The sequence below is a fragment of the Garra rufa genome, chromosome 1 (assembly GCF_049309525.1).
Source record: "Garra rufa chromosome 1, GarRuf1.0, whole genome shotgun sequence".
Classification (NCBI taxonomy): Eukaryota; Metazoa; Chordata; class Actinopteri; order Cypriniformes; family Cyprinidae; genus Garra; species Garra rufa.
The window spans coordinates 68,153,249-68,178,872 of record NC_133361.1 but is presented as its reverse complement, the minus strand read 5'-3'; the positions used below and the strand labels follow the sequence as shown (position 1 = coordinate 68,178,872).

Here is a 25,624-nt window from a genome sequence, read left to right as displayed (position 1 = left end):
CAAACATCTGAGCAAAGGCATGAGTACGGGGGAGTGGGAACGGCCTTTGTTAATGCAGTGCACGGTAGCTGCGTTGTCGTATTGGACGACGATGCTGGTGGCGGACCATTCTTTGCCCCATGGGGAAGCTGCGGCCACTAATGGGTAAAGCTCAAATAGTGCTGAGGATGATAGCTGGAGGGGTAAATTTGCCAACTCTGGGGGCCAGGTAGAAGCGAACCAGCGGCCCCAAAGGAAACCTCCAAAGCCGACGGAGAGGGAGGCGTCGGTATATAATTCGATATCAATTGGGGAAGAAGCCAAATTGCTGTAAAAGAACGATAGCTGTTCCACTGTTTAAGGAAGGAAATCCATAAGCTGAGCTCCTTGCGGCAAGAATCAGTTATGGAAATGCGGTCCTCAAGGGCGTGGGCGGAGGAGGAGAGGGAGAGGAGATGGGAGATAAAGGGGCGGCCTTGTGGGATGATGCGCATCGCGGTATTTAGATGACCCAGAATGGATAGCAGCTCGCGTTTTGTACAGCTACAGTTTGTTAACAAAGTGGAAGCTACTGGAATTGTTCTGTCAATCTTTTCTTTGGGCAGGGAAGCCAGGAATTTTTGGGAATCTAAATTGATGCCCAAAAATTCGATGGAAGTGCTAGGACCCTCGGTTTTGTCTTGGGCGAGGGGAATCCCGAGCTCTGAGAAAAGCTTTGGGATGTCAAGAGGTGTGCGGCTGGGACGGAATCTGGGGGTGAGATGATTAAGAAATCGTCTAAAAGATGAATCAGATAGGGTAAACTGTAAATGTTGGAGAGGATCCAGCAAATTGCCTCCGACGGCGTGTCGAAGATTTTTTGGATTGCTTTGCAACCAAATGTGAGGCGGACGGCGAAATAGAATTCGTTTTCCCAGCAAATGCCAAATAAGTGCCAGAAATCTGGGTGGATGGGCATAACTTTGAAAGCAGAAGTAATATCGACTTTGGCCAACCAAGCGCCGCGACCTGCTTTTTTAATCAAGGTAGTGGCTTGGTCGACGTCGTGATAGTGAAGAGAAAACTCTTCGAGTGGAATGAGGCTGTTAATGCTAGGGAATGGGGAATTATGCGGAGATAAAAGATCAATTATGAGGCGTTTTTGCCTGAGAATTTTTCTGGTGGCAACGCCGATGGGGCTGACTCGATAGATGCTAAAGGGAGGAACAGAAAAGGGGCCTATCATGAAATTTGAGTCTATTTCTTTTTAATTAGGCCGTCCACTATTTCGGGTTCGGTGAGAGCGGAGTGGAGATTTGGGCAGATGAGGTTTTGGGAGGGGAGGCTCAGGACGCCGGGGTGGAATCCATGTGTGAGACCTGCTAGTATCTGGGTCCTGATGGAGTTGGAAACTGGGGGAGGTTCCTGCGCTAAAGCGTTTGGCGAGGCTGGAAGGGGTGTGGCTGAGGCCAATGAGAAGGGAGGACGGGCCTGAGGAGGAGGGAAAGTGGCTACCGGGACCGGTAGTGGCGGTAAACCTGAGCTGCGGCCGTCTCCTGGGACGGAAAAGAAGGGGGGAAAGAGAGGGGGAATGGCGTGCGTCGGAGCCTGCGAGGGTAGAGGCATGCTCGCGCTGGGGACGGCTCCTGGGGCGGAGGAAACAGAAGGGAAGAGAGGGGGAATGGGGAGCGCCGGTGCTTGTGGCATGAGCGGGGGAATGCTCGTGCTATGAGCGGAAGGCGGTGCTGCGGGCCATGAGAAGGGGAGAGAAAGGAGGGGCAAGGGTTGCGGACGGGAATCGGCTGCTGGAGTGGGCGAGCTCGTGCTGCTGCGGCGGCTTGTGGAGGCGATGGCCGGCTCTCTGACAGCATGAGCAGCGAGCTCCCGCTTCGAGGATCGAGCGGGATGGGCGTGGCTGGAGACTGCGGTGTCCGGGGCGTGGCCCAAGCTCGGTGACGGCCTTCTGCTGCGTCCCGACGTGGAGTAGGGGGCTCTGCGGCCCGAGCGCGCTCTGCCTGAGGCCCTTGCAGAGCTCGGCTACGGTCCATTTTCCCTTGGCTGGGGCGCAGGAGAAGGCTGAAGCGTAAGAAGACGCTGGGGAAGATGCCCGACGTCTGGAAGATGGTGGAGACGGCGTAAGCTGGCGTCTCGGAGCAGTGTTGTTTTTTGACAACCATCTTAGATTTAGTCTTATGGACTAAAATGATTGTTAGTTTTAGTCCAATTTTAGTCGACGAAAGCCAAAAAGGTTTTAGTCTAGTTTTAGTCTAAAAAAGGGGAAAAAGTCTTTTAACAAATTAATGTAGGTCGGTAAGTATTTTGCTGTTGGGTAGTGTCACTTGTAAGTTCTGAAAATAGCAGATCTAGTTCAACACAATGTGAGCTTCCGGATCGACTATTTTCACCAATAATTGCAATAAGGAATGTTTTTAAAACATAAAAGACAAACAAGGATGGAATGCTAAAACGGCTTGCCCTACTAGTATGGCAAAGAGTATTTAATGCTAAAACGGCTTGCCATAGCGGCATCAAAACGTTTAAGGTTTTGATTGGCATGCACAATAAGCAGAAATATCATGCATTTTAAACATCTGACGGACCACCCGTCTCATCAACAAAAACTCACGCACGTCTCGTCATGTTTTAGTCATCAACGAGCCATTTTTATCTCGTCATCGTCTCGTTATCGTCATGAAAAGTGGCGTCAACGAAATGATTTCGCCATCGTTGACTAAAACAACACTGCTCGGAGTGCGAGCAGCAGCGGTGCGTGAGGGCCTGCGGCCCCGTGATGCAGCGGCGGGCTCGATTAGTGGATCCTGCGGAGCGCTGGTGGCCTGAGCGGCGACCTGGATGAAGGCTGGATGAGCTGCAGGTTTGTCTGTATCAGAGGAATAATCCTCGGAGGACGAGTGAATCTCGGACATGTTGCGGCGATTGGGAGTGCCAATGCTGGAATCAGAGATAGCTGAAGGTAGGACTGCTTGGTTATTTAAAGGGACTGTAGTAATGGGATAGGGAGAGTGATTGGATAGGGAGTGATTGCTGATGGTGAATTGGCCGTGTTAATTATCTGCGCGAGCTCCTCCTGAAATTTGTTAATGAAACATCACTTAATATTTTGCGCCTTTCAAATCAAATGCAACCAATCACATGCATGTTTTTTTTTTTGCAACAGCCGTTGGCGCTAATCCATCCATATAAAGTTATGCCCTCTATATTAACAGTCATGGTTATGCCTCAGTGAGTGTAGCGTAGAGCGTAAAGAAGAGACAAGCACATATCCAGCAGCTAGCAGACTACAGCGACAGTCAGTATGTCAGCGAATTCCTCGGTCATAAAATTTGCTTGAGTTGATCACAAAGAGTTCTTATGCACGTCGTCCACTAAAAAGAAGCATTCGGCGAAATGTAGATTCTCTAAAGCCTGCTTGATCTCACCCAGTCTGAAAAAACATTTACAGTGAGCTCAGTCACACACACGTCATAGTCTGTCTCTGTATTGCTCTGCCTGTAGTTGAAGTAATACCGCCTAATATGAATTTAATGTAAACTGTGGCTGAACCCTATAGTACGCTGCTGTTCATACAAGTTATTGCGCAGCTTCAACACTAGTCTGTTTTTTTATTTCTCCGGTCTCGACTTGGTATCGGTCTTGGTCTCGACTTGGTCTGTCTTGGTTTTGGTCTCGATTCCTTCTGGTCTTGGTAGTGTCTTGGTCTCGGTTTAGGCGGTCTTGACTACAAGTCTAATTAAATATGACACGGGTGGGTAGTATTTGTGATTTCGCTTACTTAACCATTTCATTCTGTTGGTGTCCTTGAATTTACTTGTTCCTGGCCCTGCACATGATATGACTGCCCCCTAGTTACGAGGATGTAATTGTCTTCTTTGGGAAAGCTGCAAAGCAACAATTGCAGATTATAACAGGTACTTGGCATTTTGGTTCACTTTTATAAACAATTCCATTGCTATTTCGAACTAGCACATTCTGGATACTTTAAACAAATAATGTTTGTACTGGTACGATCTGGTTGTGCTACGTTGCTACCTGACTCTATAAACAGATAACATTATGTATAACATATAACATAACAGATAACGGTGCTAACATTAACGAGAGGTAATGGCAGCATTAGGCTGTACTGATTATAATTTGAGATCCAATTTACTGTATCAACTTAAGCCACCTTCTTTTCACTTTTTCCAAGGTAAAAAGCGGCAAAAGATAGTTTTGTCAACATCATTCTGCTTTTACAACGCGGTACGCGTACGCCGCACTAGTTAGGACCCACAAGTGGCATGATGACGTAGCAACTAGCCATCCCAGGGTAAGGATTAATTAGCTCAAATTTATAATGATTCAAATAAGGAATCGAATCGTAAGATTCGAGACATGCTTAAATTGATTCAGAATTAATAGATTAAATTTAACCATTCTTCCAGCAAAGTGGTCAACTCAGTATACTATATTAACTCAAAAAGGTTTATATTGTGCTCCTGGCCAAGATCAGAAATAAACAAACTATTACGTTAGGAAATTTTAAAGCTGAGGTAGCTTGATCTAAACACAGATAGAACTTTTGTGAACATAAAATTCAAGACACTTCTTTTAATGAAACAATGATTTATTGACTACTCTAAGACACAAAACTAATCTACTAAAACAAACACACACACATACACACACACACACACACACACACACACACACACACATTCACACGCACAATTCAGGGAGTAAAAGTTACGGAGTTTTGAATAGCATCCCAGAGTTCTAGTATTTCTTACTACTAGATCTTAGATCGCAACCCTAGAAAATCACAAAAGCAGAGACTTAGCTTTAACTACTTAAGGAATATTTTGCACCAGTTTCAGCTAAGTAAAGAGAGATCTTGTTACTTGCGTTCGGTTCAAGCAGAGTTCCACGGGCTTGTCTTTAGCAGAAGGGAACCCCGGCTTCGCTGATAGGTTGCTTCTTGATGACGTCCTTTGGGAAACACATTCGTGAGGAGTGGGCTCGTTGCCGGGAGGAGCTTCGGTTGCCAGGTTGCGCAGGTTGATGCGCTGGAAGTTCTTTCGAGTCGGCGTTGCGAGACTTGGAAAAGTTCGGCAGTCACGAAGCTTCAGTTCTGTAGAGTTTTGATGGCACCGTCGCGTGCTTGGTCGAGTGGTCGAGCGCAGATGGAAAAAGCACTCAAACCACAAGAGGCGAAAGGCGTGAGGCGAGAGCTGAGAGCTCTTGAGTTCGCTGAGTTCTGTTAAGAACATAAAGTTTTAAACGGGCCGCTAGATGATGGGATCCAATGGCATTGCTAAAGGGGTGGGTCACGCCACCCCCTTTCTGTCCTGTAATTCCTTCTGGTACGTGACTTATTAGGATATGTATTTCTCTGCAATTTTTGTTATTAACTTCAATAAACTAATGCAATGCATAAAGTATACACAATATCATTTTCTCGTTCATTCATACGAGCTGCATTCATCATGATATTTCATCGCATGTTAAACAGTGGTATATTGCTTGCATGCTAATACATTTGTCACTGCTAAAGGCATTTAAATGCATAGATTAAACTCCAATGATCACATAAAACACATCAAGCATGTAAAAGAAAACATATGATACTGTTTGCTCTAATAGTAATACTAATAAGCTGATCATTTCTTAAAGATTGTCTCTGCAGTGTACTCAATTGAGACACTGCGTTGGATTCGGAATGTCAGAAGAGAGTGGGACAGGAAGTCCGAAAAATCATGTGAATCACGCTGGATGGATCATGTGCCTTGGATGCTCTGAGACAAAGAGTGTTTTTCCTCTCAGGATGCGTAAGATGCAGATCTCGACAAAAGTGGTCCAGACAATTAGCGTCTGGTGATCATCATGTGATGGTCATGTGCTGGTCATGGGTTTAAGTGAGGTGACAATTTACCCTTTGTCTTTCACGAGTCTGTCAGCAAAAACCACCCATTATCCTTCTGATTGGATTAACTTTTAGTGCTGCCGTGCTTCCGGGAGTGATAGCGCTAAGGCAAATGAAGTTTGGGGTACACAAAGTTGAAGAAGGCTTCACTCTTTGCAGAATCTAATGGCAACTAGCCAGGACAAAGGAATCTTTGAAGTTTGATGACTTGTTCGGTAATTGCGCTTTGCGTAGCCGAATTCCTACACCAGACAATGCTGGTGTTTTTTTTTTTTTTGAGGGGGGGCCCCTCACGAACGTTTTGCCCAGGGGCCCACACAACCCATAATCCGTCCCCAATGTATTCAGTAAGGCAACAAGTGCTGGACTGCAAGAAAACCGCCCTCTGACCAACCTGACAACAGCGTGGTTCCTGGAGCAAGTTGATCACTGGTTTGATCTTATGTCATCTCGCCATCCAGTTACAGCCCTGAGCAAGATCAAGATGGAGGAAAATGAAAAGGCCATCGTCTTTCACCAGGATTTCATCCATCTGTTCCGGGGGATGAAGGTGGGTCGAAAGAGAGGTTGGAAACCTGTTTAAACAGGGGTGATAATGGCAACAACATCAATTTTTGCCATACAGGAGGAAATGCTTGCACGAGGACACAGATTTGTGTTAACTTCAAGGTTCACACAAGACTGGCTTGATACATTTAGCTGTGTGAGGTCTAAAAATCCTGTACCAACTCCAGTGAACAGAACAGCACAGCACATTACCTCACAATAACTGAGAAATGTATTCTGTTCCATCTTGCTGGTTACATTGTCCACAAAGTCAACAGGTTTACCAGCATCTGGAAAATGCAAAAATGCAACAGAGCACAATAATGACAGTCCTGCTGGAGAAAACAGCCTCTTAGTAAACTTAAAGGAGTTCAAGGCAGGTGCTCTTTGTCGTCCTTCCAAAGAAGCCTATGATTTCATTCAACAAATCGAGGAACTGTTTCGGACCAAGACTACTACCTCCCTTATGGAGCTCCCCAATGCAGTGGATGCCTTGGAGAAAGAAGCTCATTCACTCTCTAGCAAACTTCCATAATGCTGTGGAGTACAAGAAAAAATCATTAAAAGATTTGTACGGCTGAGGTTGAGAATTGAAGCAAAAAATATGCAATGACAAAAAAATCCATCTCTTAATAGATGGCAATCTTGGAAGCAGAAGCCAATCAAAAAAGATGAAAAGGACCAACAATAGTCAAGCTTCAACTTCCAGGAAACTGCTTACAACTCCAAAGATGCTATCAAACCCATTGGTCGTTGCAATGGAAACACTTCGACTAACCATTGCTCCAAAGTAGCACCCAGCAACCAGCCAACATCACTGCTTCTATAACTACCAGCAACAATGCCACTCCTCAAACTACCAGCATTTGTTAGCCTGATTGCTCTCTAACGTTAGCTACGTTACGTACCTTGAAAGTTATGGATAAACGGGATGTTCTAAAACGCTTAAAATTTCTGTCAAACCTTACTTGGAACAAACACTAACTACTATCAAAAGAACAAGCCCTTATTCCTCAGATAAAGTGAATAATATCACGTTAAGCGTTTTCTCCCCCATATAAGCCCATTATAAGGAAACTGCTTAACGTGGATTATGTACCTCAACAGCGACCAGGGAAAACCAAAATTCTGTTAAATTTTACTTATAATAAATACTTGCTGCTGTCAAAAGAACAAGCTCTTATTCAGCATATAAAGTGATCGCCCCCGTAAAAGTCCATTATAAAAAACCATGTAAAGCTTTTTCCTTAATGGAGTTCTATAGGGAGAAAAGCGTGATATTAATCACTTTATATTATTCACTTTATATGCTGAATAAGAGCTCATTCTTTTGACAGCAGAAAGTGTTTATTATAAGTAAAATTTTAAGCCACGTTAAGCTTTTTTTTGTATAATGGACTTCTATGGGCGCGGAGGGGGGCTTTATATTTATATCACTTTATATGCTGAATGAGAGCTCGTTCTTTTGAGAGCAGAAAGTGTTTATTATAAGTGAAATTTAACAGAAGTTTGGTCTTCCCTGGTCGCTGTTAAGGTAAGTTAAACCACGTTAAGCAATTACCTTACAATGGGCTTCTATGGGGGAGAAAACGCTTAACGTGATATTATTCACTTTATCTGTGGAATAAGGGCTCGTTCTTTTGATAGTAGTTAGTGTTTGTTCCAAGTAAGGTTTGACAGAAATTTGGGGTTTCCTGGTCGTTTTTTTACGTATGTTAAGCCACGTTAAGCGTTTTATACGTCCTGGATAAACTCTTAGTGGAAAAATGTATATCCTTTATTCAATTTGTTCCTCTTTGTGACGGAGTTTTCCTCCACGACTCTTATCAGGTCTGCAAAAGTTATCTTTGGCAAACCAGTGAGGGAGGTTGTGTAGACTCTCTCCATTTTAATTTTAAATTACCTGGCTTTCTGCTGTGTTGACATTACACAGGAAGTCTGCATACCCTGCGATTGCGTATTTCCGGTTTCTGTGAAAAAGGTCTATATCTATGTGCATATACATATAACATCTTGTCATTATAAAAACAAACAAATGTAATGAATATAAATAAATAATGTGATCACACACAATATAAAATAAAACATTTACACTAGTTTTAGGTTGTTAAAAATAAAAAATGTTGTACATTTTTCCAGGAGCAGGAAAAAGAGATTAAACAAGATTATAAACACCAAATGTAAAAAAAAAAAAAAGAAAAAAAAAAAAGTTTATATATTTTAACAAGCCAAATGATAAGGGATATTGTGACCCCCGACATGTCTGGACATGTCAAATGTTTTATGGAGGTTTTCCATAGACATAATTCAATTCAGTTTACCATTTTTATTTGTTATACGCTATTCGCAGAAAATTTAAGTTTCTACATTATAATGAGGAATTATTAAATTTACATTATTGTAATACATTTTATACTGTATCACCCTCTAAACCTGCCCATCACAGTGAAACTTTAAGAGTTTATTCTTCATAAACAACAATTACTTTAATGTATAATTTAAAAAGCTGTTATGTGCATCAGATATGGGTAATAGTATGGCACCGGATACAGCCCCTAATGTTTTGCTCTGTTAAAATAGCACAATAGGGCATTCTGTGCGGACGCCATACATGTAAGTCTTTTAGCAAGAAGCCCCATCCATGATGCCTTTGGGGAGTGCATGCTGGGATATTTCCTCTAGCTGGCTAACAGAGGCCAACATTCAACAATTAATCTTAAATGAGAAATTTAGATGAAATATAAAATCTCAAAGTGTTTGTCATGTAAGTTTATAAACACTAATGTCAAAATGAGTAAAGGAACCTTTTAATTTTAACAGACCAAACCATAAGGATTATTGTGGAAATTGACATGCCTGGACATGTCAATCTGATACTGCATCACCCCCTAAACCTGCCCGATCACAGACAACTTTCTCTAGTTCTCTATTTTTAAATACATTTATCCCTAATACACCACAGTGTTTCCTGCCTTCAGCTCAAGATACGGGGTCAGCTCCAGCAGCCAGCAAGCCTAATGTGGAGAATTAATCCGTTTTTTTTTAATATACTTTTTTTAATGTATAATTAACAAGAAAATGAATGAAGGCTAACTGCTTAGGATTGTTAATTATAGCAAATGAATTAGAAAGAAAACAGTACGTATATCTACTGTATCCTCCTGAGACCCTGCGACCTCATATGAGGACATTACATTTTTGCCTCTTGCCACAAAGATAGTCAAATTTGTAAATCTTAGAACAGTTGGCCACATTTAGGGACACTGCCCCCATCATCTTGTGGTGATATCACAACATTACACCATTGTCAGTGAGAAGAAAATGGCTGGAAAATCAGCAAAAAAGTTCTACACCAGTTTCCGAAAGAAAAATGACCCAGGTAAAAAATCTATTCAAATTTTATGAATGAAACAAATTTATTTATGTACAATACTGTCTGTAGTATCATATGGGGATTCAAATTTGACATATTTTAGTAATAGTAACACTCTAGGACATCAGTAAATGTGAAGCACTCGTTTGAGGACATTGGGACTATATTATGTTATTTATTCTACCATGTGGTTAGCTAAACTTAGGAATATTTAGGTGGAAAGCAAAAGAATTGAAAAACAACATTTGTCTGTGTGTGTGTGTGAGTGTGTGAGCAGAGTAAATCATGGTAAATCACACTTGAAACATGGTAAATCATAGTAAATAATACTACAATATGGTTTATCAAGGTGAATCATGCTAGAATCCTGATAAATCATTCTAGAATGACATCAAAATATGTTATCATTACAGCAAAACTTTCATTGTCAAGAGCAGAACGACTGCTCATGGCAATTGCAGACAACTTGGAGATGGTGGCCTTGAAAAACCCCATTGCAGAGCACAAGGCTATGGTGGCCGAGAGAGCTCAATGCGCTGCAACCTAAGAAAACACATGCAAACAGAAAAAAACAACAACAAATAATAAAAACATCTTCATCAGTTTGACAACACAGGCGCTGCAAATCCTCGCAATGCAAACACAAATACGGAAACGCGCTACAAACACAAAAAGCGCGAAAAACACACGAACGTGCTGCAAACAATAAAAAAGCACTGCAAACAAAAAAAAAGTGCTGCAAACACACAAACGTGCTGCAAACAATAAAAAAGCACTGCAAACAAAAAAAAAGTGCTGCAAACACACAAACGTGCTGCAAACAATAAAAAATCGCTGCAAACACAAAGCGCTGCAAACACACGAACGTGCTGCAAACAATAAAAAATCGCTGCAAACACAAAGCGCTGCAAACACACAAACGTGCTGCAAACAATAAAAAATCGCTGCAAACACAAAGCGCTGCAAACACACGAACGTGCTGCAAACAATAAAAAAAGCGCAGCAAACAAAAAAGCGCTGCAAACACAAAAAAAGTGCTGCAAACACAAACGTGCTGCAAATAAAAAAGCGCTGCAAACACAAAAAAAGCGCTGCAAAAAAAAACGCTGCAAACACAAAAAAGTGCTGCAAACACACAAACGTGCTGCAAACAATAAAAAAGTGCTGCAAACACAAAAAAAATGCTGCAAACACAAAAAAACGCTGCAAACACAAAAAAAAAAACGCTGCAAACACAAAAAAGTGCTGCAAACACACAAACGTGCTGCAAATAAAAAAGCGCTGCAAACACAAAAAAAGCGCTGCAAAAAAAACCGCTGCAAACACAAAAAAGTGCTGCAAACACACAAACGTGCTGCAAACAATAAAAAAGTGCTGCAAACACACAAAAAAATGCTGCAAACACAAAAAACGCTGCAAACACAAAAAAAAACGCTGCAAACACAAAAAAGTGCTGCAAACAAAAAAGCGGTGCAAACACAAAGTGTTGCAAACACACGAACGTGCTGCAAACAATAAAAAAAGCGCTGCAAACACAAAAAAAACGCTGCAAACACAAAAAAGTGCTGCAAACACACAAACGTGCTGCAAACAATAAAAAAGCGCTGCAAACAAAAAAGCGGTGCAAACACAAAGTGTTGCAAACACACGAACGTGCTGCAAACAATAAAAAAAGCGCTGCAAACACAAAAAAAACCGCTGCAAACACAAAAAAGTGCTGCAAACACACAAACGTGCTGCAAACAATAAAAAAGCGCTGCAAACAAAAAAGCGGTGCAAACACAAAGTGTTGCAAACACACGAACGTGCTGCAAACAATAAAAAAGCGCTGCAAACACACAAAAAAAAAAACGCTGCAAACTAATAAGATGGAGCACAACGGAAATGTTTCAGGGGGATCTCAAAAAGTGACAAACCCATCTGGGAGCTGATTATTTGTTCAGTGGCTGTTGGTCAGAGCAGAGGTGTTGTCCGTGAAGAACTAAAAGGTAATAAAGATGAACTATCACCTTTTAGTTCACAGACAACACCTCTGCTCTGACCAACAGCCATTCACTTCGCTTTTTTATTTTTTGCAGCACGTTCGTGTGTTTGCAGCGCTTTTTTGTGTTTGCAACGCTTTTTTTTTAGTTTGCTGCGCTTTTTTATTATTTGCACCACGTTCGTGTGTTTGCAGCGCTTTTTTGTGTTTGCAGCGCGTTTCCATATTTGTGTTTGCATTGCGAGGATTTGCAGCGCCTGTGTTGTCAAACTGATGATGTTTTTTTTTTTATTTGTTGTCGTTTTTTTTTCAGTTTGCATGTGTTTTCTTAGGTTGCAGCGCGTTGAGCTCTCTCGGCCACCGTACAAGGCTGCGCTGGGAAATACCGTGTGCCATGCATTACATGCAATGTGCGTCTGTGCTTGCAAAGTGAACGGAACTGCTTTGCAGCATTTTAACACCGGCCAATAGGGGCTATTCCAGACAGGCTGGAAAGATAGAGAGAGCTAGTTAGAAAAAAAAGTTCAAAGGCTGCTCTGCTGAATTCAACTGTTTTTGGACTGTTACTGTTACAGTTTGCACTTTAGCTTTTTTATTAGCCATGTTTCAGGCTGTTTACATTTTATGTAGGCTATACACTCTGATGTTTACATTTTCAAATAAACTGTGAAAATGTGTCAAATGAACTTTTTTTTACCAATGGAGTCTATTTGTGTCATACAGTAAGATAGACCCACTGTACTCGTATGAGGACATTCATTTTTGAGAGAACTACTTATTGTATTGAGCTGAAATTTTGAATTTTGACTAATTAGGACTTCTGGCCCCAACAGCAAATAATATTTCATAAAGTTATGATAGTCCCACTGTCCTCACATGAGGACATCCTTTTATGCAAAAACTACTTCCTGTACAAAAACAAATTTTAGGTATTATACTTATTAGGTCCTACTTATCCCAAATAGCAAGAACAATTAAAAAATGCACACCAGGCAAACTCTCGGGTCTCAGGAGGGTATATACAGGCTACTGGAAGCATAACAAAGAATTATCTGTTCAGATTTTTTAAAAGACCTGCACAAAACTAGAATAATATTTTCATGCTTTTACTGATCATAAATTTAAAGTTGCCTGGTATTTTCAGGGTTCCAAAGTCCATAAACTTATCCAGATATTACAACATTAAATTGAAATTAACTAAACAGTAAGCAAAAATACACATTATCATTCGGAACAAGTTAGGGTGACCATATTTTAGTTTTCAAAAAAGAGGACCTAGGACGAGGGGTGGGGGTTGGGGTCCTAGTTTTGGTATCAAAATATGTCATTTCCATACCAAAACTACATATTTTACAGTCACTGTTATAGAGATTGATCATAAACACAGCTAAAAAGCTTCCTACACTCCTAAAAATAGAGGTGCTTCACAATGCCAGAGAACAACCTTTTTTGTTTAAATGGTTCCATATATTTATTTGTGAATTTTATTGGCGAAAGAAGGTTCTTCAAATTATAAAAGGGTAAGAAAGGGATGGTTCTTTAAAGCAGCGGTTCCCAATTCCAGTCCTCGCGACCCACCGCTCTGCATATTTTGTGTTTCACGCATCGCTTCCGTCGTTTGTTCTATTCCAACGTTACTGCCCTTCGAAGTGGACATCACAGGATATTCCGCCATTATTCATTAGTTCGAAGCAAGCGTATGTGCTCCATTTGAAGGTCATTAAAGCGTGCAAGACGTAGATTTAAAATGCATTTATTTACAGATGCACTTGTCACACTTCTCTAGTAAGTTTTATCTGTGTGTGAAGACGCTACATGCGGTGGCGTAGCGCAAATATGTGAATGAATGTTCCGAAGTATAGTAAACAGATTTCCCCCGCTTAGGGAGCAGGGAGCAATGAACACTTTGCAGGGACCATGTCAATCAGATCGCAGTTCCTGCATGGACTTCACTTCTAATGAGCTGGTTATCTGAATCAGGTGTGTTAACTAAGAGAGACATGCAAAATATGCAGAGCAGTGGGGCGCGAGGACTGGAATTGGGAACCGCTGCTTTAAAGAACCTTTGACTGAATGGTTCTTCATGGCATCGCTATGTAGAACTTTTTAAAGCATCTTTATTTTTAAGAGTGTACCACAGTGGCCATCCTTCACAAAACTAATATCTACCACAGTTTTATCACAGAATGCAAAATGTTTCAATACAAGCATTTCAGCCAAATGGAATGTATGCAGTATTTCAAACTTTCATAAAATCAACCCGCCGCAACTGTTTAAAATCAGCCCAATTCCGTGGAAAATATGCAGATTTGGCAACCCTACATCCATGGGCGACATTGGGGGGGGGGGGGGGGGGGGGCAAGGGGGGGCAGTTGCCCCCCCTGTGGTTAGTCATGGAATCCTCGACAGCCCCACTGCAACTGCTTTAGCCAAGCTTAGGCTCGGTTGTACTTGGGAACTAGACGGTGCTATATAACCCTCAAACGAAAGCAAAGCAATTGAAGATCTGGCAAACTATCCAACGTGTTTTTGCGGCGTTGAGCAATGTAGCCAATCACAGACATACCTGTTGTTTCCGAACAATTAGAAACACTTGTCAGAATTCACTCACTGCTGAAAGCGCCTGATCGGTTTTTATTAAGTGCCGTTTTGTGCGCTCGTGAATCATCTTATGAGTGTAGATGCGATGTAATTAAAATATTAATTGTGTAGTTTAGAGAGCTTTATTAATTATAACGGAATTTTGTGAGATCTCTATGAACTTTTAGTGATAATAAGGGGAGCGTGCTTTGCACTTTCCAGGCTATAATCCATTTAGAATTTGTATGAAACTTTCGTTTTTCGGCACATGCAAGCTGATATGTTTTGGGAGTGACATTTGCATATTTACGCTGGGTTTATTCTCGAAATAACGGTGAAGCAATAGACGGGATAAAAACATTTTCCCCTTCTCCCAAAAAAACTTACTGTTTCAGCTATAAAATAGTTCAGTTTTGTATGTAATGGCAAAATGTTTATATTTAGTTTCGTTTTTTATTTAGCTAATTTAGAAAAACGCTTGGAGCATTTTTTATTCGTTATATTTATTTACCGAACAGCGCCCAGCGGAAGACTGATCATAGTCTGTTTGATCAGTTTGCCTTCTCAAATCATCACGACTAGCCTAAAATGAAATCTATAGATATAAAACAGTTCAAGTATAAAACAATGGTAGTTTAAACCTTACAGATAAATGTGCGCTATATGTGCATAGTTTGTGCAGAAAGTGGAAGCTAAAGCTTGCAGGACATCGAGGCACCAGCGCGATCACTTGCATTTTTTTCATTGGAAGCAATTTAAAATTATCCGTCATTTTTGCTCACAAAGTACGAGTAATACATCGGAAAAAACGTTACAGCATTTTTATAAAATAAAGAAAACAAAAATTATGTGCTTTCTGCCGTCTGGTTCTTGAACAGGAGTGCTTAACAAAATGAAGCGAAATGCATGCCTCACAGACATAATAAATACATTTATAGAAAGCTTTAAATTATTACTTTACGAAATAAAACAAATCAAAAGCACAAACTCTTTCATGTAATCCGTAAAGATGAATTTCTCTCTAAAGGCGCGTCCAAAAAGGAGATTGCGAGTCAGGATCTTTGCGACACTGACTCAGAATACACAAATTAATTAATAAATAATTCATTTATGTCCTTACTCTTTCCTCGACGCATTCATTGTTATTTATTTTTGCCGGTGCTTGGGGCGAGTTTTAGCCTATTGTGTGCGCTTGAATGCGGATTCAGCTGCGCTAAAGCACACTAAACGGTGTCTGAGTCGGTCTCAAAAGTGAAAGCGAAAGTGAAGTTTCGTGTTGTTTCCACCAGCGCGGCATTTTTTTTCTTCACCATAATTGATGGATGTCTAAATTATGAAAATAAGGAGAAGCCTAAAACAGGCCCGATGCCGGCCCGGGTCTGAACTATGACGTGAAAATTGGCCCGAAGCCGTAGCCCTGGGGTGTAAAAAAAAAGTCAGGGCCCATCGGCCCGGGCTGAAGTGCAGCGCTTTAATTGACTGCTTTGATGTGCTGCAATACCTTAGGGCACTGTTTTAATACTTACATCTGATTTTTTTTCTTGCCCCCCCTGACTCAAGAGTCAAATGTCGCCCATGCCTACATCCAACGCGAACTGCATCCAAAGCAATTTAAATACTCTGCATATTGATAGCGACTCCATGATGCGCGAAAATTTTATTCAATATTAGAATGTTTGCGGGAGACAACAGTCCCGCACAAGGCTTTAATACAAAAACGGAGACAATGAATGGCGACTGTAGAAAGCAAAAGCCGAACCCCGGACATTTTGGGCGATTTAGGAATCCCGGCCGGACGCATTTTTTTAAGTCCAAAAAGAGGACATGTCCGGGGAAAAGAGGACGTATGGTCACAAGAACAAGTAGAACAAGAATAAGTAATTTTGTTCAGTTTATGTCAGTTCATTTATAATCTTCCAGTTACATTGCTTTTCCCAGCAAGGTAAAAGTTTGTCTAATATTTTAATTCAGAAAAATCAACACATGGAATTGAGAGACATACTCGTCATAGTCACACTTTGAGGGAATCTACTGTAATCACTTAATATTTGAAATTACAGTAAAGCAGATGGTCAGGTATGGCCACAGTACAAAAAAAAAGCCTTATGGTAAACAAAAAGATGAAGGATGCATTAAAGTGATAAATGTACCCCACAGTCAGCTCTGGTGTGAACATAGACTTGATTTCACAAACCTTTTTTTGTCATTACACTCTTGAACAAGGAACACAGACAAAGTCTGACATTTGCATGATTATTCACATATCTGTAAGTGTGATGGAAAATGTTTTTATTACTTTGACTACACTTGAATGTCTTTCAAAATGCATGTGTAGACAATTGTAGAAATTGCTTCTTTTTCTAAACCTCTTCTTGCATTGAAGAAAACGGCAATTTCTTTCCAGAATGAGTTTGCGAATGACGTTTAATGCTGCTTAGACATGTGAAACTCTTCTCACACTGAACACACTTGTACGGTTTCTCTCCAGTGTGAACTCTCTTGTGAATCTTAAGGTTTACTTTAACATTGAAACTCTTTCCACACTGTTCACAGGTGTAAGGTTTCTCTCCAGTGTGAATGCCCAAGTGAACCCTGAGGTTTCCTTCTCTTGAACAACTCTTTCCACAGTGATGATGACACATGAAAGGCTTTTCTCCCATGTGAGTTACTACATGAGTCTTAAGATGTTCCCTCTCTGTGAAACTCTTTTTGCACTGATGACATTTACAACTCTTCTTTCTCGAGTGAATCCTCGTGTGATTAATAAGGTTTGCGCAGTGTCTGAAACTCTTCCCACATTGATCACATTTAAATGGACTCTCTCTAGTGTGACTTCTTATGTGAGCCTTGAGGTTTCCTTTATACGTGAAACTCTTTCCACACTGAGGGCAGATGAAGAGCTTCTCTCCAGTGTAAATTCTCATGTGGAGAGTAAGCGTACTTTTCTGTGTAAAACTCTTTCCACACTGAGGACATACGAACGGCTTTGTTTCAGTGTGAATTTTCATGTGAGCCTCAAGAACAGAATTTCGTGTGAAACTTTTGCCACAGAGTTTGCAGATGAAAGGTCGCTCTCCAGTATGAATTCTCATGTGGATATTAAGTTGACTTTTCAGAGTAAAACTCTTTCCACATTGATCACATTGGAATGGATTCTCTCCAGTGTGATATTTTAGGTGAGTCTTAAGTTTTCTATTACATGTGAAACTCTTCCCACACTGTTTGCAGATGAAAGGCTTCTCTCCAGTATGAACTCTCATGTGGACAATAAGGTTTTTTTTCTGCGTAAATCTCTTTTCACACTGAGGGCAGTCAAAAGGCTTCTCTCCAGTGTGAGTTTTCATGTGGACATCAAGGTATTTTTTCTTTGTGAAACTCTTTCCACACTGAGGGCATATCAACGGCTTCTTTTCAATGTGAACTTTCATATGAGTCTTAAGATCTCCATTTCGTGAGAAACTCTTCCCACACTGTTGGCAGCTGTAAGGTCTCTCTCCAGTGTGAATTCTCATGTTAGAATTTAGATTTGTAGTTTGTGTTTTTATTTTTTTTTCTGGTGAGGAACTCTTTTTATTCTGTGAGCAACTAATTGATTTTTCTTCAGTTTTGAAATCATGTTTCTCATTTTGATCTTTCTCTTCTGTTTCATTGAGTTCTTGACTCTCTTCTTTCAGTGCCATCAGGTCTGAGGTGAAATAAGAAAAATGTAAGTTAACAGCAGTTTAATGGCACAAAGCAACATCAAAACATTTAGACTAGTGCTGGCAATTAATTAAAAACTAACTATTTGACAATAAACAATTTCACATTGAATCTCCAAATTAATGTGAAACAACAAAGATTGAACATTTATAGTCATAATTAAAAAACGTTATTTGTAACATATATATTGTTGTGCTTTTATCACAACTACCATATAATTAAAAAAAAAACACCAGATCCTTAAAAAATGCATAATCTGCCATGTTTATCTTCACGTTAGAGAATTTAAAAGCAGCATTCAAGTAAGAAATATTTTCTAATCAAACCCACAAAAGAAAGAAAGTACATGTAACATAATTTCATATTTAAAATACAAAATATGAGTAACTATTCAATAAGCAACCTGCACTGCTAGTCAGGACTCCCAGAAGGATAAAAAATGTTTAGGGGGGCGCACACAAAATGAATCACATTGTTAATACAGGCTTTATTATCAGTAAAGAAATCATTAAACATTTGTAATCATCCCAAAAAATATTAGCCATTTATATTAATGTGATTCAGAGTTGAAGGCCATAATACTAATGTTATCCACTCGAGGGAGCCACAGGATAAATCTCAGTTTAAAGACAGTGAAAATAAATTGATTTGTAGTAAAACATTGCATATAAATTACTTTTCATAAAGTTATATATAGTCCAATATAATAAGTAACTTATGCAAAAACTGTAAATACTTGTAGACCATTAATTGTTTTGAACTAATTATAATGGTATTGACAATATATTTGTCAAGTGGGTAAACATAACTGAATGTATGTCCAATTAAAGAAGGAACACTATATATATATATATATATACATACATATATATATATATATATATATATATATATATATATATATATATATATATATAGTGCTTATAATGATACTAACATAAACACTCACAATTTACTTGAAAAAAGACGTCTGTTGTGTAACTGCATCATCTACATAAACCATTGTGCTTGTACCCCCACGATCGAGTTAAACTGCATTGTTTCAGTTACTTTCTGTGTAGTTGCCCACAAGGCTTTGGTGACAGGACTTTGAAATAACAAACAGGGAAGACGATAAAAGGCATGACTTACATTGCATCTAGCGAGCAAAATATCCAAGCTCCATGATTCGTAAGTTTGTTTTATTTTTTTCTTAATTTGAGAGGCTTGTGATAGTATTTTTTTTTTTTATAAAATCGATTTTACTTCCATCTCAGAAAAGATATTGAACATATTTGACAGTCGAGAACGGTCCAATCACATGGACAAAATGTATAAAAATAATATTTATTGGCTAAGATCTAAAGTGGGAGGGTCTGGGGCGCTGTGCTCTGCGCCCCGAGGACAATCTGAAACAAGCCAATCAGAGCTCAGCCTCAAGTCACATGCATTTCAAAAATTTACAAACCTAATTCGCCTTATTCACCTGGCGGCCATTTTGAAAACTCGAACGCCGTTGAGGGGTACACAAACCCGGAAGTATGACTGACGCGCATACGATCTTCAGAGATTCAGCTGCAATGGAAACTCCTGTCTGCCCGAATTAACGATACAAAACGTGGAGCAGTGGGCCAGTACCGACTGCAACATCCCCCGGGCAGTATTAATTAAGGGATACAGTAACTGGATGGTAGGTTTTATCCACGATATTGAAGGCATGAATGGACGCTAATTTACCTGTTTCTGCTAAGTTAGCTTGTAACGACATGGAGAGTATGATATAGCGACCTTGGGTGTCCTGAATGGCGCTTTAAAAATAAAAAGTTATTATTATTATTATAATCAGATAATACTTGGGTGTGTGAAGATTTTAATATACTTAATTGTTTTTATCTTGTAAAGCACTTTGTGCTACTTTTGTATGAAAAGTGCTGTATAAATAAAGTTTGATTTAAGTTTAGCTGTGATATGGAGTTGTTGACTCTTTGTACTATGTTAGATTTTATTTAACACTTAACATGTATTTAATCGACAGTTAATAGGAGCCCATCACGCATATTTGTGAGGGCTAGGTGTTTTCCCTCGGTGCGGAAAAATGAGGCACCGTACAACATACAGCTGTCATAGTGCTAAGTGGACAAACTGCTCAGTTCGCAGAGCAGTGCCACAGTTAAACCAGCTTGCTAAATGTTCATTATGAGTTTATATCAACAATGCACCTTTCCCTGTCTAATTGAAAATAACATGTTGATTTTATCTCATTAACATGTTATCTGTAGTTGATGTAATATCACATAAGCTTCATTGATATCTACTCAAATATTATCTTGTTTCAAATTAGCAAAGCCAGACAGGGCTAGGTGCATGTTGCTATTGCTTGTTGACAACGATAGTGTAATGAATCGCGTTGTGAGAACTACCGGAAGTGGTTAGTGTACCCCTCAGGCTCGATGGAACGTTCGAGGTGAATAAGGCGAATAGGTGTGACAATCATTACTGCAAAAGACACAATTATATTGGTTGAAATAAAATTATTGCTTAGGAAATTTAGCTGAAATGTTCAGTTGTAAATGACTATCTTTTGCTTTAGGTGTGTGTGAATACAAATGTAAAATGACACTGTCATATTTTATCTGTGATGCACTTGATACTTCTGCCTCATTTCTTTAATTGTTGTGATTGTTAATGCTAATGAACACTTGAGTTGTGTGTGAATGTGTCTTTCCCTGATCTCTGTGATCATGAGTGCTATAGTTAGAGTATAGTATAGATCTGCTCACATCCCTTGAATACTGTGTTTAAGATCATGATCTGAGAGCTTTGTCTTCATCTGTAAGAACAGCCTCCTGAAATCTGTATAAAACTCCAGTGATTGAGTGTTTTAGTCAGTCTGGATGACCACAGCGACACACAGGACCAGCTCAAACAAGAGTCTCCTGATCTTCATTTTTCTGCAGGTGTATTAAAGGTATTTTGTTTTCAAAACATTTAACTTCACTAAAATCATAACACTAATACAATATGACATATTTTTTTCCTGAAGATGTACTTTTAGTTAAAGTTTCTAATAAACTGTTTATTGTGTCTTGTATTTCTTATCTAAACTTTTCACTTTTAATAAAAGAAGATATGGAGTGAACTGAATATGTTGGTATATTTTTGGCAAGGTATATCAACATAAAACAAAGTGTTATAAATGTACATAAAAAGGAGAATAATATTAATAGATTTACAATGTTAGTAACTTTAGAAAAGCATCATCATATGGGTACGAAATTCTATTCTATAATCAACATTTCTATGATATATTTGTGATTCTAGAGAGCAGCGCATCAATGGGACTTTTATTTTGCTCTGGTGATGTGACGTCATAAATATGCGCTGAGATCCTCGTCTGTTGTGATTCACATGAAGAAAGGTTTGTGCTTTTAACGTTTTTAAACAAATGGGTATTGTTGCATCAATTAAAGCGTTTTTACAAGCTATGTAAAATACATCACCCTTATTAAATATGACGTTGTAATGCTTTAGTGTTACTGAAGACGTTAGCCTTTAGTAACAGAGAATGTGCGTCTCATTTCTCTCTCTATATCATGAATCAATCGTGTGATGATAAGAAGTGATGAGAGAAACTGAGAATCCGAATCATTTGAATCAAATCATTTGTGAAATGATTCAGTGATTCGATTCAGCGGCACGCGGACTACAAACAACAACAACAAACACAAACGAGTGAATCACAACCGAGAATGATTTCATGAAAGTGTAATATAATAGATATGATAAATAATCGAATACCAAACGTAAATAAAAAAATAGCCTACCAAAATTTGAACCTTGTGTAATTTGTATATATTTTGTCTCTGACTGTCTTACTAGTGCACTGACTTGCTTTGATTTTTCTTTCTATTAATTTTTCTCATCTGAAACAGGACAAAGTGTACAAACACACAGAAAAACTCCTGGAGAATCAACAGAGATCCATGTGACACACTATTATAAAGATGGCGTTTATTAAAGTGGAGAGTGAAGACATGAAGATTGAAGAAACATTCAGAGTCAAACATGAAGAAACTGAGGAACAAACAAAGATGGTGTTTATTAAAGAGGAGAATGAAGAAACATTTAGAGTCAAACATGAAGATACTGATGAACAAACAGGTTGGTTTTAATTGGTTTTGGTTGGTTGGCTTTTTACATTTTTTTTCTGTAAAATTAAATCCGATATTTGATTTCTAGGCTAGCACTAGACTGGCGACTGCATGCTGTCTACAAACAGTACTGTAAATATAAAGAAAGTCTGACAATAAAAAAAAACAAAAGCACAAACAAGTTTAGTTGTAATTATGTGAGGTGTAAGATTGTAATTTATTAATTGTACACTTCTGTTTCTTGTATATATAAAAATATAAAAAAGGAGGGAAAATAGGAAAAAGGGAAAGAAGGACCAAAATATATAAAATAGATAAAGAGAAGAAATTACAAAAATAATTAAAATAATAGCAATATAATTAAGTAAATAAATAAATAAATAAACAAATAAATAAATAGATGACCACAAATTACATTAGGCTACCATAATTTAGCAGTGAAACCTGACTGGATCCACACTAGCAGCGTCCGTATGATTGAATGCCCACAGAGTGCTGCTTTAGCAAATCATGCTGTTTATTGTGTCTTTAAAATAGATTTGTAGCACTTAATAATAGCATGAAGATCAAATGTTGACAGACTGTACATAGAGATCGATTTAAGAAACTCTTTGATACAGAAACATGCTTTGAGTTTTAAAATATGAGCAAGAATCCTATTTTCTCTGAATATCCAAATTATTTCAAATGTTGATTTTCTAAGTTAAACAAAAAGGTAATATTAAGTGAAGATTTTACATTTTAAATGTATCCTTCATTTTAAACACAACATTGTCAGATTTTACAACAAAGAAATAATAGATTCAACAAAATCCACAACAGAACTGGTGTGTCTCCAAGAGCTTTCAAATTTTCAATGTCATTTTCATTTAGTGTTCATGTAATGCCTGATAAAGCTACCAGTCTCAGATTGAGCATTGTTCTCTTGATCTGAGAGCTAAGGTCTCTTCTCTGTGAGCTGTGTGCAGTCATATCAGGTTATTAGGCTTTTTTCCCCCTCCCTGTTCGGCTGCTCCTGTCTTTGAGCTTCACTCTAGAGCAGGGGGGACGTACTACTGTAGCTTTTCTAGTATTATATTACGTTATAGTCCATTAAAATTTAGGCTGTTTTCTATTACTTCAGTTTTAATTTAGTGCCTTAAAGACTCATTTTAGATTTGTAGTGTTTTAATATATATCTTAAAACAACGTCATTAAATCTTGGGCACAAAACATTAAATACAGTTGTCTGTAGTCTATGATTTTTATTATTTTTTGTATTATTTGAGTTTCCTATTTACTTTTATGTTTAAAGTGATAATTTAATTAAATAATTGTGTGGGAGAGACTCAGTGGTAAGTAATATCAATGCATTCCATTTGGTCAGTTCTAGAGTGGTTCTCAACCACGTTCCTGGAGGCCCCAAACACTGCACATTTTGCATCTCTCCTTTGTCTGACCATTTGTCACCCATTTTAGGTCTTAGTGCAGGGGTGCCCAACCCTGTTCCTAAAGATTTACCATCCTACAAAATTTAGCTCTGACCCAGATCAAACACAACTGAACCAGGTAATTAATCACTTAATTAGAGAAACATGAAAAACATGCAGTGTTTGGGGGCTCCAGGAACGTGTTTTGGATTTTTATGATTGGCTAACATCATTGCCCCACAATAAAACCTCAGAAAGAATTATTGTGTGATAAATTGTTAATCTGATGGTTGAGTGGGGAGTTTGTCCATTTTCCTTGCCTTTCTTATATTTGTTGCATTTGATCCCATAGAAGACAAAAAATGGTACATCATAATTGAGATCAGTGTATATCTAGGTTTCCTAAACTATTATTAGATTGAATAAATTGTATAGCAGCCAGCTTAAACTCTATAGGACACCAGCCTACTATGATCAGGTTTGGACATCATGATATAAGATCTAGCATACATGCATTACATACAGTATCTACATGTTTTGGTGTTACCTGCTTTGTGGCATTAACTTTTATTTCTTTGTTTTCCCACCTTAGGCCCAACAGCACTGAAAGAGGAGAGAGAAGTACTAAATGATTTCATAACTGGAGAAAAATTTTGTTCCTTACAGTCAGAAAATACATCTACACAAAAAAGACCTCAAAAGACAAGAACTAGGAGTTTTTTTACTTGCTTACAGTGTGGAGCGAGTTTCAATGAACAAGGAAAATTTAAAGTCCACAAGAAAATTCACACCGGAGAGATGCGTTTCATCTGTCAACAGTGTGGAAAGAGTTTCAGTACCAAAGGAAACCTTGAAAGTCACATGAAAATTCACACAGGAGATAAGTCTTTCAGGTGCCATCAGTGTGGAAAGAGTTTCACTCAAAAAGGGACCCTTAAAGACCACATGAGAATTCACACAGGAGAGAAGCCTTTCATCTGCCAACAGTGTGGAAAGAGTTTCAGTCACAAAGGAAACTTTAAAGTCCACATGAAAATTCACACCGGAGAGAGGCGTTTCACCTGCCAACATTGTGGAAAGGGATTCATTCAAAAAGGAAACCTTGAGCTCCACATGAAAATTCACACAGGAGATAAGTCTTTCACGTGCCATCAGTGTGGAAAGAGTTTCACTCAAAAAGGAACCCTTAAAGACCACAATAAGAATTCACACTGGAGAGAAGCCTTTTGTAGGATTTCAGCGCGAATCAGACAATTTAGGAGATTCGATTAGAAGTTAAAACACTTCTACAGACTCAAAGTCCACAAGAGGCCCGTCATAAATCTGACGTTTGATAGCCTGGCGCCAGCCAGCCAGCTCGAATTAACCATTTAAACTAGAAGCTTAACCCCCTGGGGTCGAAAAACCCCCTGGGGCGTTTTGAGGCAGTTTACCAAAAGGAACTTCAATTACTCTGTCATTTCTGATTGTACAGATAAAAGCAGTACATCAATCAAATCTGTAAAGGGTCTACTTTTATTTGTGAATACTCACAAAATCAAAAAAACATTGTGATTTTGCAAAATAAAGAAAACAAAAAGGGTGTGCTGTCTGCTGCGTTAATCTCCGTGATCTTCATTCAGAAACGCGTCAGTAAAATATACTATAACTCAGCAATATACAACACAGAGACATGGGCAATATGTCTAGACAAAGCTTGATATGTATACTTTTAAACGAAGTAAGTTTTACCGAAAATAAATATTCTGTGATAAAATAATCAATATGAAACCAACACGATGTCCAGTCTCTCCTGTCCGCTTCATTATTTTATAATTAGATCACGCCCACGAGCATTTCGCTTTCATATTCTAATGTCCACGTGAGGGCGCCGCGCGAAAAGTAGACGCCTACATCACGGTAAACAAAGGAGAAACTTCGTTCAAGTTTAGCATATATGAAAAAAAAAACACCTAACCCTAAAAAAATTCTAACAAAAGGTTTCTCAGCTGTTTTTTGTAGTATCAGGTGTCCTTAATAACA

General features: G+C 38.9%; 2 protein-coding genes across 2 annotated transcripts; one reads left to right on the top strand and one right to left on the bottom strand.

Moving 5' to 3' along the window:
- Positions 1-1,684: 1,684 nt before the first annotated feature.
- LOC141319088 (uncharacterized) lies at positions 1,685-19,810 on the bottom strand. Its single transcript, XM_073833231.1, has 4 exons — positions 19,780-19,810; positions 17,227-17,914; positions 16,820-16,977; positions 1,685-2,034 (listed from the first exon to the last, which is right to left on the bottom strand). Exons 1-4 carry the CDS (start codon positions 19,808-19,810, stop codon positions 1,685-1,687), a joined length of 1,227 nt encoding a protein of 408 aa, XP_073689332.1.
- Positions 19,811-21,978: 2,168 nt separating this feature from the next.
- LOC141325736 (uncharacterized) lies at positions 21,979-25,168 on the top strand. Its single transcript, XM_073834482.1, has 2 exons — positions 21,979-22,203; positions 24,195-25,168. Exons 1-2 carry the CDS (start codon positions 22,047-22,049, stop codon positions 24,872-24,874), a joined length of 837 nt encoding a protein of 278 aa, XP_073690583.1. The 5' UTR covers positions 21,979-22,046; the 3' UTR covers positions 24,875-25,168.
- The last annotated feature ends 456 nt before the right edge of the window (positions 25,169-25,624 follow it).

What these genes read in the sequence shown, in the direction of transcription:
- LOC141319088 (XM_073833231.1), bottom strand. Translation starts at nt 19,810, where the DNA reads ATGTCGTTACAAGCTAACTTAGCAGAAACAG. An exon ending in AGCTAACTTAGCAGAAACAG is followed by an intron (nt 17,915 to 19,779) that starts GTAAATTAGCGT and finishes GTTCCTCACCAG; the next exon opens with AAAAAAAAATAAAAACACAA. An exon ending in CAGTGTGGAAAGAGTTTCAC is followed by an intron (nt 16,978 to 17,226) that starts GTATAAAGGAAA and finishes CTGTGGAAAGAG; the next exon opens with TTGTTCAAGAGAAGGAAACC.
- LOC141325736 (XM_073834482.1), top strand. Translation starts at nt 22,047, where the DNA reads ATGGCGTTTATTAAAGTGGAGAGTGAAGACATGAAGATTGAAGAAACA. An exon ending in AGATACTGATGAACAAACAG is followed by an intron (nt 22,204 to 24,194) that starts GTTGGTTTTAAT and finishes TTCCCACCTTAG; the next exon opens with GCCCAACAGCACTGAAAGAG.